General features: G+C 47.7%; 1 protein-coding gene across 1 annotated transcript in view; it reads right to left on the bottom strand.

Moving 5' to 3' along the window:
- Positions 1 to 12266, bottom strand: part of HSPA12A (heat shock protein family A (Hsp70) member 12A) — a 69230-nt gene that overhangs the window by 29765 nt on the left and 27199 nt on the right. Inside the window, exons 2-3 of the mRNA XM_033842415.2 lie at positions 3572 to 3657; positions 1879 to 2006 (exon numbers count right to left, since the gene is read on the bottom strand). Coding sequence (XP_033698306.1) covers positions 1879 to 2006; positions 3572 to 3657 — 214 coding nt within the window. The remainder of the gene's footprint in view (positions 1 to 1878; positions 2007 to 3571; positions 3658 to 12266) is intronic.

Below are 12266 nucleotides of genomic sequence, written 5' to 3'. Positions count from 1 at the left end.
TACTCCTGGATGGGCTCTCACCTGCCCCTGGCATCACAGTCCAGACGGAGCGCCAACCTCCACCTAGATTTGCCACACAGATGAGGCTGGAGTCATCCCTGGCCGGTTTCCCAGTCAAGCCCCATGAGGATGCAGGCTTCTACCCAGGGAGCCAAAGTCCCCGTGGTGACCCCACCGAGACGCACGGGGGAGCAGCAGCTCAGCTAGACACTGGCGCCTGGGCCAGAGGCGCGCTCCACACCTTTCGGAAATGGATTTTCCATTACTATTAACACTGACATTTTCAGTAGGTAATGGACTTCCTGAGGTTTTGCCCTTCAAATTTTTAATCCTTCATTCCTATTTAAATACAAAAACTTACACTTTCTCATTCATAACTCTGTCCGTCTGGATCATGGTTATGTTAATATGTTCTGACTGAACTAAAATTCAGGTAGAACCTCCCTCCAGAAATCTCTACGATAACGACGATAATGTCCCTGGAGACCCTGCATCTGTGGGTGTTTTGTGAGAATTCCTCCCCAGCAAGTTCAAAGTTATTTTTGCTCTTTTTTTTTCTTCAGTTTTCATTGTATGACTATCCCTTTGAAATAACATTTCTTAAAACAACTAGAAGCTGATAAATGTTGACTCTAGCTTTTAATACAGAGCTCTTTTCTTTCCGAGGTTCCCACCTCGGGAGACGGCAGAGCGGACCCGCACAGCATCTGTCCCACGAACCCGAGGCAGAATCTCGGTGGTGACTGAACACCGAAGGCTCTGCTGCAATCGGGGTTCTTTGTTATTTTGTTATTTCCTGATGAGACGACACCCACGGGTCTCTGAAGCATCTTAGGACACCCAGTTTTCCAGAGGAAAGGCAGGGCCTAAATCAAGAGTGGGGTAGGGATCACATCTATCATGACTTATGTTTCAAACAGCACTCTCTATAAAAAATGCTAAGATCTTATTCTGGGAGTGATAACTAAATTCCACAATGACCAGCTGAAGGAATTGCAAAGCCCATCACAATGTATCTTCAGAGCCATCCTTGGATTTGGAAAATCAGGGTGATAAATCCCTGGTTCCCAAAGCTTTGAGTGGCCAGAGCCTGCAAGAAGGCGTGAGCCAGTCTTGGGGAGCAGGCACTGGTGCCAGGATAGACCAGGGTCCTCGCAGACAGCTGATCACACGTGGATGGGGTAGACACCAGGGCTGCTGTGTGCATGAGTGGGGGGGCGGGGCGGGGGGAGTGGCCCAGGAGACCCAGGGCAGCTTCAGGGTGAAGTTGGCTGAAATTCACCCCACTCTGCTTTTCCTCAGGTGCTTCCCACTTCCGATTACTGTCATCTCAGGACTTCCCTTGAAAGAGCCAGCACCTTCCCTGCTTACATCTTACTACCTGCTAAGTGCTTGATGGGAAATCTCGTTACATTTGCACACACACTCTGTCAAGCAGGTACTACCATTATCCCCATTTCACAGATGAGGAAACAGAGCTTTAGAAGGTTCAGCAATTGCCTGAGGTCACACAGTGGTGAGTGGAGGCCTGGATCTCCTCCATCACCAGCACCTTAAAAGTCAGCACCTCTTGCCCAGGCTGTACGCTGGAATCACCTGGTTTCAAACATACTGTCCAGGTCCTTCCCCAAACCAAGTCAGAATTAAAGCAACACATTGACAGACCAGGAACCTGGAGCCCAGAGATCAGAAGTGGCTTGCCCCAAGTGGCATGGTGAGTTTGGGCCAAGCGGGGCCAGAATGCAGGACCCGCCGACTACGTACCATTCACCTGCTCCCTGTACTAATCCCTCTCCCCTCCCCCAAGGCCCTCCCTCAAGTCTCCATAGTTACAGCGACCGGCGCCAGCACCTGCCCCTCCCTGCCCACAGCACTCACCTCATTACATGGATGCACTCTGGCTCCTTGGTGAAGCTGTAGGCATAGCCGCTGGATGTGGTCCCGAAGTCGACAGCCACCACCACGAGAAACGTCTGCTGCTCAGAGACGTTTGGGTCGGCATCGTTCTGCAGATAACCGAGCGGGGTACAGGGAGTGGGTGGGGCAGTCAAGCCAGGCTTTCAGAAGGGCTCCACCCTGCCCTGCTGTGTGCCCACTGTAGACAGAAGCATACTGCACATTCTGGTTCAAGGCTGCCATGTGGTGAGTCCTGGGGAGAGGGCAGGCTTTCTCAGCCCCTACCTGAGCAACTCAAGGAGAGATGGAGGTGTCTCCTGAACAAGGGCCAGGCCACCGGGGAGGGCCCCTGCCTACACTTGCCCAACACTCCCTTTATCAACTGTGCACAAACGTGGCTAATTACGGAAACTCTTCCATCTGGGCTGGAACCCCAGTGGTTCCCTGAGTGACACCCCCCTCTGCCCCCCATTGCCCTCCCCCAGTCCCTGCACAGATCTCCAGACCCTGCTCAGCTGTGCCCTGTGCACCTGCCAGGTGACCCCTCCACCTGCCCGGGCGTGTCATGCATGGATGTGGGGCTCAGCATACCAGGGACCCTGCCCGGTCCTGCCATAGACATCATATGACCCTGCTGAGTCCTGCCCCCTTGGGGCCTCGAGCCTTTCCTCATCTGTCAAGTGAGTTGGTCAGGCCATGACAGACTTCCAAAAAATCCTTTAAGCAAATGTAGACTTTTTTTTTTTTTTAACATCCACAGAACTTCAAATTATACCAATAATTTTTGGATTTGAAGAGTATTGGTTAGAGCAGGGGGTGAGAACCCCACATGTCTGGCCTTTCATCACACTGCCCCCCATCCCGTTCAGCTTATCCTGAAGTTTTACAGGGAACCCTCGGGGTACAGAGTTTGAAAACCACAGGACCCAGCTGTTAGGTGACCAAGCCTCTCAGTTTTCCCAAGCCTGAGGGAGTTCCAGGATACAGGACTTTGCGTGGAAACCAGGATGGTTCCAGGAAAACCAAGACAAGCTGGCGTCCCTACCTAGCGATGGCTCTGAAGTTCTTCTCAGCAGGGTCTGCTTTGAGGCTCTGAGCAGCTTGTACAAAGCCGCCCTTTCCTCCAGGTACGTCTCTCTGGTTGGCTACATGTAAATCCCTGGAACGGCTGCCCCACAGTATCCACCTTTGCAGTGAGGGGCAGGGTGGGAGCAAATGCCCAGCCTCCAGCCCCCCGCGCTGCCCAGGTCCTCTCTCTCGGGCAAGCTGGTGCAGAAGCCATTACAGCCACAGCTTTTGGTCACGGCGGTTAACTACAGTGGAAAAGCCACTGCATTTCACTGACTCACCCGCCAGCCCAAAGTGGCTGCTTCCTCCCAAGAGGATGCCTCGCAGTCTCTGAGCCCTGAATCTTTGAAGAGCTGCTCCCACCCTGCCTGCTCATGTTACCCACACCCAGGCCAATGGCTCCAGGAGCACCATCCACACCGTGGAAAGCCTTTGCTGACCCACAGTGGCGAAGGGGCTTGGTAAGGCTCACGGGGCTGGTACGAGGACAACTTAATCTCCACCATGAACGTGAGGAGCCGCTCAGAAGCCCATCACGTAAGAGGCGCCTCTGAACGCAAAGTAATCAGCACACATACCCCCCTCCCCATACACACACATTTCTTACCACAGTGTGGGAAGGGGACAGAGGTGTTATTCCTGTGTCCCCCAGACTCCGGGCTGGAGATGAATATGCAGATGTAGGGGCCATTTCTGAAAGGAAAGACAAGTGCGCTCCTTAGAGGTGGTGTGGACTGAGCCGGACAGCAGCAATGCGGGCTGGGTGGCTTTGCTCCTGCAGGGACTGTTGCCCCTGGAAAGCCAGCTAACGTGGGGCGAGGCTGAACTCCAGCCAGAAAGGTAGGGTGTCTGATCTGTCCACCCCCGTATTTGATATTTAAAACTTGACCAAATGAGACGCTCCTTTTCTCACAGTGACCACCAGGACTCTCCCTATGTGCCAACCAACTCCCACTTAGCAGAGAGGCTGCCCAGTCCCCACATCGCCTTGGCACCTGGCTCATGCCCTCTGCAGAGCTGGTCCTTAGCCCAGGCGCCAGTATGGACCAGAGGAGCCTGTAGCCCCCTGAGATGATGTGCAAATTTTTCATGCATTTTCTTGGAAGGGCATCCACAGCTGTCAGGTTCCCAAAGGAGTATGGGACCCCACCCCAAAGATTAGCAAGCCTAATCGTAAGAATAGAGGACAGGAGTGCGACTTCCAGAAATAATTCCCTTGCTTTGTGGATGCAACACCTCCTCCCTCCCTCTGGCACGAGGCCCTGCCAGAACAAGGGGAACTCATCTCTCTTCAGTGATGCTGAAGGGTTTTGACATTCAATTTAAAAAAACAAAACAAAAAACATAGCAGAAAGACAGACAGATTAGCATTCCTGGGTCCCCCAGTCGGGGCCCTGCAACAGACACGCGATCAAATCAGAGAAGAGCCAACAGCCAGGCAGCATGAATAGCATTTTGTCGATTCCCCTACTGCTCTTGCAATTACTCAGGCACAGACGTTTGTTCTGAAACCTTGCCAGAGCCCCGTGGCTCTCCCCCAGGGATGAGCACCCAAGGAGAAGTCGCCCTGTCCCTGGTCAGTGCTGGAAGCTCCACCCACTCTCCCTGCCCGCTGCCCAGGACCGGCAGGGCCTGCAGGGCAGCGGAACAAGCACTGCAGGCTCCCCCTGCAGAGGTGCTGGCCAGACCCTGGTCACCAACAAATCCCAGGTACCATCCAGTACGTTCTGCAAATACTGCTCCATTCAGTATATAGACTAATACCTGACAGGGAAAAAAAACGGGTAATGTGCTACAACAACACCTGTAGTCAAGGAAACCCAGAGGGTATGAGGTATCTGAGAAAGACCTGTCTGCTTCTAGGGAAGCACTAGGAGTGGCTCCGTCTGCCTCTGCTTGCCAAATCACTTTGGTTAATCCCACGCGCTTACTGATTTTTTTTTTTTCCTGCTTAGTGAGAACTCGAACAGCATCATTACAGTGGGCACCAAATGGGTTGAGGGAATAAAATGAATCATGGAAGAGTGAATACGAAGCTTCAAATCTGCACAGCCACCTCCCCAATCTGCAGGCGTATGCTCCCTCTCCTCCTGATAAGGCACAGTTCCAACCTCTGGGAGAAAGGTTCAGAAGCAAGTAAGTACAGAGGCCACGAATCCACTGGCGGGGCAAAGGACTTAAACAGACATTTCTCCAAAGAGCATACACTAATGGTCGATAAGCACGTGAAAGATGCTTAACTCATTAGTCATTAGGGAAATGCACTCATTAGTCATTAGGGAAATCAAAACCACAGTGAGATACTGCTTCACACCCACTAGGATGGCTCTAATGGAAAAGAAAAAAAGGAAATAACAAATGGTGGCAAGGATGTGGAGAGATTGGACCCCCTGTATATATCTTGTGGGAATGCAAAATGATACAGCTGCTGTGATAAGTAGCTTGGTAGTTCCTCAAAAACTCAAATATAGCCTTACCATAGACTCAATTCCACTCCTAAGAATTCCACTCCTAAGTAACTACCCAAAAGAACTGAAAACAGGGACGCTTGTATGTACGTGTTCACTGCAGCATTATTCACAAAAACCAAAAAGTGAAAATAACCCAAGTATCCATCAACAGGCAAATGGATAAACAACATGTGGTATATCCATTCAATGGAATATTATTCAGCTGTAAAAAGGAATGAAATTCTTACACATGATACACCATGGATGAACCTAGAAAACATTATGCTAAGTGAAATAAGCTGGACACAAAAGGACAAATACCATATAATGTTTAGAACAGGCAAATTCATAGAGACAGACAGTAGATTAGAAGTAGCCAGGGGCTAGAGGGAGGAATGGGGAGTACAGAATTTCCATTTGGGGTGATGAAAAATTTTGGAAAAAGTAGTGACGGTTGCACAACATTGTGAATGTAATTAATGCCACTGATTTGCACACTTAAAAATGGTTAAAATGGCAAATTTTATGTTATATATACTTTACCACAATAAAAAAATTTTATTAAAAAAAACTTGCTCGGGGCTTCCCTGGTGGCGCAGTGGTTGAGAGTCCGCCTGCCGATGCAGGGGACACGGGTTCGTGCCCCAGTCCGGGAAGATCCCATGTGCCACGGAGCGGCTGGGCCCGTGAGCCACCCTCTCTCCACCCGCTACCTGCAAGGCCTGCAGCCATGTGTCCACATTTGCACAGAAGGTTTTGGAAGACACCGAATGTCTAATTGCCCAGAAAATCTGGTGCCGGCAATTAGCAAACAAGCTATTTATCTGCAGACAAACCATCCACCCCGCTGTCTGCTTGGTTCTAATTATCCCATCACTCAGCCCTTCTCAGAGCATGTCCTGCTGACTTGTAAAATAGCATGTGTTGGGCCACACACTGAACACATGCCTTGGGCCCCCAGAGGACTCCAGGGAATTTGAAGACAAGAACCAAGGATGTTTTTTGGTTCTCCCTGTACCTCCCTCCCACCCTGCCTCTGGTTCAGTACGAAATAAATCATTTGACTTGCTGATCACTCAGCCAGGCCTAGAGGCAATTGAACTTCATGGATTTTCTCCATTAGAAATTAAAATGCAGCTACGTTGTGCGATGATTTAAAACTGATTTGCACAGAAGGTATGGAGGAGTAACATTTTTATAGACATTTGCATATCATGCACACCCACATCTATAGCTCTCCAGATCCCAAATCAAAGGTAATTCACCAGTTAATGGGCGCTGACCCTCCACAGAAATATAAAGAGCCTGCAGTGATAACTTTGTTATCAAGCTAATATTTCTCTATTTAACTATTTAAGATGTCAAAAAGGTGCTCAAAAATTTTTAGGGAAAAGAATATGGAAAAGTCTACTTTAGCCCCTGCGGGATGTGAGAAGTTTCTGGTGTGCGTATAGTCCCAACCAATCTTGAGAGCTTTCATTCAACAGGTAAGTGATTAAGAATAAACACAGCAGGGTCAACAGAATATTACCTATTGGTCTATGGATAATTGACAGATCTAAGCTAACAGACAAGAGGAGAGAGTTGATACATGGAACGTCTATATGTACAAGGTACATGCTGTGTGTCCTGGCTACCAATTAAACCTAGGCCATTATCCACAGTAAGAAACACCAACTGTCATTCACTGTGACCCTGTTTAAGTTTCTCTGTAAAGCCAATATAATAACATCTGCCCCATGACTGCTCCCGCCTATGTGATATTCCAGTTCAGTACACAGAGTGTCCTGGGCACATGAGGAGCAGAAGAGAAAGGCAAAGCTAAAAGCCCAAGAAGAAGAGAGATTTTTAGAGTCCAGGCTTGGAAGAGAGAAAGGAAGTTGATGAAAAGAAAAGGGATACTCACCTGCGGAGGTAAGGAGAGAAGACTGGTGAAAGAGATGAAAGGAAAATGCTCTACCAGAAGTGTAGTCAAGGGCAGAGCCGACGGATCAGGGAGCTTTAAGAAATACCTAGTCCGCCGTTCCCACAAGATTAAACAGACACTCAAAGCATCTTCCCATTTCAAGCACTAAGTTACTCTGAAATGCGGTAACGCAGAGGGGTTTGATGATCTCACATCACAGAATCAGAAAAACAAGGAACACTTCAAGAATGCAAACTGTCAGCCACAGAATCAAGCCGAGGAGGAAGAGACCGGAAGCTTCCTAGAAAACCAATAGAAAATCATCTTCAGGTCTTCTTTGTCATTCGTTTTAGATGATTTACCATTACTTATGTCTTATATACTTACTGTATATAAGTAAGTAATCTTTATTATATAGAAGTATATAATCTTTTTTAGTTTAGTAAATATAGAAATAGATACAGGTGTTCCTAGGTTCACTCTTAACCTGGGACTCAGCCCACAAAACATTCTTCAACCAAGTCATTTAAAAAATAATTTTTGCAGCAAAGAGGGATATATAAATAAATGAAAATATTTATGCAGCCAAGTAGAGGAGATGAACAAGTAAAAATAGGATTCAACCAACAAGTCTCCTGCCACAGGATTTTTTAGACCCCAAAGCAGAGAGCAGAGGAGAAACTAGTTGAACTTGTGAGGTTAATACTCATCACCTGCCTTAACAGTGTAATAATTAAAATACAGGCTTCATCAGGGTTCCTGCTATAAAACGTGAGACTTGTAAAATCCAGACACATTCTCATTTGCTCCTGGCTCTCATGGCTTTAATCAAAGCAGACACTCCTAAAATAAAAAGTAGTTTTAATAAGAGAACCTCAGAGACAGCCATAATCATGAACTTGCTCGTTGCTCTCCTCTGCTGGAGACGTTAGTCAGCAAGGAGCCGTGAGCAGAATCGTGGACTTTCTGAGATACATATCAACTCGATCCTGCTCCATAAATACAACATTTTAAAAGATGAAGACGGAACCATTGGGCTGACTTTATTCTACAAGGCTCCAGGCTCATGTGAAATGACAGGTGGTCTCAAACAATGGAGACTCCCCAGCTTTTTCAAATAGGCCTCCTTGCTAGCTTTCAGATTTATGTTCTATCAAACAAATGCTCAATTCCAAAAGGATTTTTAAGGTCCGGTCCTTATGATTTTTAAAATGCAGTGTATGTGTTCATTTCTTTTCTCCTGCTAGCCATGAGATAATAGGTTATTTGCTGACAGTTGCCTAAAATCAGGCCATTTGAAAAAAGCTCTCCCTTTCTCTCTCCTTATATGCCCTCCCTGTAGTGTCATCTTTGAAAATTGATCAGCTCAAGGTCATGTGTAGGTTACTGGCAAATATCTTTTAAGAAGGAAAATTTAAAATTCTTATTACCCTATAACAGGCTGCATGGCTAGCTGAACTAATGCATTATTACCGTAAACTGAACTCCCATTTCAGTAAATAATTTATGGGGTTTTTTGCTCAATCACCATGGTTGATGTCCAAAGTAAATGGAAATTTTATTGGTGTGAACTGAGAGAACCTCCTGACTTCAAAGAACACTGAGTATAAAATAGCTGCTCTCCAAATGCTAAATAACAATTATGGAAATGAGCATTTATTATGGCAGAAACCACAGCATCAGCACCAGGGGGCTGCGTCAGGCCCATCCTGACACTGGACGGCAACTTCCAGTTACCGTCCCCATCACTAAATGGATTAGGAGATAAGATACCCCAGTGAGAGAGAACTGGGGCATCGGAGTTTCCCCGGAGACAGTGAGATCCCCGAGTTCCTGCAACCTCAGTCCATGTGTGGTGGCCGTTCACAATTTCTCTCTTCACCATAGGTTCACAGGAACATGCATGTTCAGGCAGCTGCTGGGGGCGGTGAGGAAATGCTTTCTAGACCAACAGGTCTTCCTACTAATTTTCATGAATTATATTCAGGATCCACACAGCCTCTGCCCACTGGGACCCAGCATTTGAAGGGGCTCCACCAGATCACCCCATACACAGGATAAAGATACTTTTGTCCACCCAACTTCTCTTTCACAGACTCTGGGCTCATCTGGGCAAGGCCATGCCTTATTTCATCTTTGATTCCTCAGCTCCTGATTTGTCACAGGCACTCAGTAAATGTAGGGTGGGTGGATGGATGGATAGGTGGTTGGGTGGGTAGATGGATGGATGGATGGGTGGATGGGTGGATGGATGGATGGATGGGTGGTTGGGTGGGTAGATGGATGGATGGATGGATAGGTGGTTGGGTGGGTAGATGGATGGATGGATGGGTGAATGGATTGATGGATGGATGGATGGATGGGTGGATGGATTGATGGATGGATGGATGGATGGATGGGTGGGTGGATGGATGGATGGATGGATGGATAGCTGGTTGGGTGGGTAGATGGATGGACGGATGGGTGGATGGATGGATGGATGGATGGGTGGATGGATGGGTGGATGGATGGATGGATGGGTGGATGGATGGGTGGATGGATGGGTGGATGGATGGATGGATGGATAGGTGGTTGGGTGGGTAGATGGATGGACGGATGGGTGGATGGGTGGATGGATGGGTGGATGGGTGGGTGGATGTTTCTAACGTGTGCCCAGAAGTGGACTCAGTGACTATCCATAGACTTGGAGGGTCACTGAGGTCTTTCCCAACTGAGGCATCAACCCCCGAGTCAGGATATTAGTAACACCTTTCCTGAGTTACCTCCAACAACGTGGGATCAGCTCTCAAATCACCCCCAGACCGGCCTCTCTCCTCAAATGTCCCTTTTGGTTGGTGCAACCCCCATAGCTCCCAGAAGGGAGGTTTCCTAGGCTTCTCCTTCCCCTCTCATTGCACTCCCAAGCCCTGTCATTCCTACTTCTTAGCATCTCTCACAGTCACCCTCTGCAGCCTCACCACCACAACCTTGGTCCAGACCCTGCTGACCTTTATCAGGGCTCCCACACAGCCTCTTAGTCTCCCCACTCTGAGTCGCCCCATCCAAGTCACGCTCCTCCGCAGTCAGAGCCATCCGGTCAAAACTGAGGTCTGCTCACGTTATTCAACCAGGCCAGGGCCTTCTATTCCCATCCCCCACTGGATAAACCTAGCACACAGCTAGCATCCAGGCCTTTAAAAGTCCACCCTGCCTCCCTCTGCAGCCTCATCTCTCTCCATCGCCCCCATCCCTGGCTCCACCCAATCCTTTCACAGGCCCTGGAACATCTGTGCTCAATCCAGCCTCCAGACCCCTGCACACACTGTTCCCCTGCCTGGAGTGCACCCCACTCCCACCCCCTCCTCCTGGGAACTCCACCTCCAAAAGTCAGTCCCCTCTGTTTGAGGGAGAAAAGCCTTCTCTACTCTCTCGGTACAGAGGAGAGAGGAACTTCTTCGTCAGTGTCTGGGGACTGACTGGCAAAACCCAGACTTGCGGAAATGCTAAGGACAGCAGCCAGGTTTCATCAAGAAATAAATTACAGGGCTTCCCTGGTGGCGCAGAGGTTGAGAGTCCGCCCGCCGATGCAGGGGACACGGGTTCGTGCCTGGGAAGATCCCATATGCCGCGGAGCGGCTGGGCCCGTGAGCCGTGGCCGCTGAGCCTGCGCGTCCACAGCCTGTTTTCCACACCGGGAGAGGCCACAGCGGTGAGAGGCCCGCGTACCGCAAAAAAAAAAAAAAGAAAGAAATTACAAGGAAAATACAGGGGAAAGAAGGAGGGGAAACTATAGATTAAAGGGTCTCTCGAACTTTGATCAGAATCACCTTGGAGCGCTTATTAAAACAAATGTGCTGACCCCACCCCCAAAGTTTCTGCTCCAGTAGGTCTGGGAATGCTGGGTATCTGCATTTCTAATGAGTTACCAGGCCACCTGGGTCAGCCCCAAAGGCTATACCTTAAAAAGACACGTAAAATACAAAGTAACTCCAGTCACTGCAACACTTGGATCTTTACTGGACCATGATTCAAATGAACAAAAAAATTTATGCCATTTATGAGACAACTGGAAATGTAAACACTGACCAGATATTGATAATATGAAGAAATTATTGTTAGTGGTGTAATTATGTAACTTTTAAGAGTTTTTATCCTTTAGAGATACATTCTGAAATATTATCAGATGAAACAATATGATATCTAGGATTTTCATCAAAATAATATGGGATATTAATCCTTTGTCATTGCTTCATTTGCAAATATTTTCTCCCATTCTGAGGGTGGTCTTTTCGTCTTGTTTATAGTTTCCTTTGCTGTGCAAAAGCTTTTAAGTTTCATTAGGTCCCATTTGTTTATTTTTATTTCCATTTCTCTAGGAGGTGGGTCAAAAAGGACCTTGCTGTGATTTATGTCATAGACTGTTCTGCCTATATTTTCCTCTAAGAGTTTTACAGTGTCTGGCCTTACATTTAGGTCTTTAATCCATTTTGAGTTTATTTTTGTGTACGATGTTAGGGATACAGCCACTATAGAGAAGGGTATGGAGGTTCCTTAAAAAACTAAAAATAGAACTACCATATGACTCAGCAATCCCGCTACTGGGCATACACCCTGAGAAAACCATAATTCAGAAAGAGTCATGTACCACAGTGTTCACTGCAGCACTATTTACAATAGCCAGGACATGGAAGCAACCTAAGTGTCCACTGACAGATGAATGGATAAAGAAGATGTGGCACATATATACAATGGAATATTACTCAGCCATAAAAAGAAACGAAACTGAGTTATCTGTAGTGAGGTGGATGGACCTGGAGTCTGTCTTACAGAGTGAAGTAAGTCAGAAAGAGAAAAACAAATACCATATGCTAACACATATATGTGGAATCTAAAAAAAAAAAAATGGTTCTGAAGAACCTAGGGGCAGGACAGGAATAAAGACACTGACGTAGAGAATGGACTTGAGG

The sequence above is a fragment of the Tursiops truncatus genome, chromosome 16, assembly GCF_011762595.2.
Source record: "Tursiops truncatus isolate mTurTru1 chromosome 16, mTurTru1.mat.Y, whole genome shotgun sequence".
In the NCBI taxonomy this organism is placed as follows: Eukaryota; Metazoa; Chordata; class Mammalia; order Artiodactyla; family Delphinidae; genus Tursiops; species Tursiops truncatus.
This window is presented reverse-complemented; position numbering and strand designations above follow the sequence as displayed.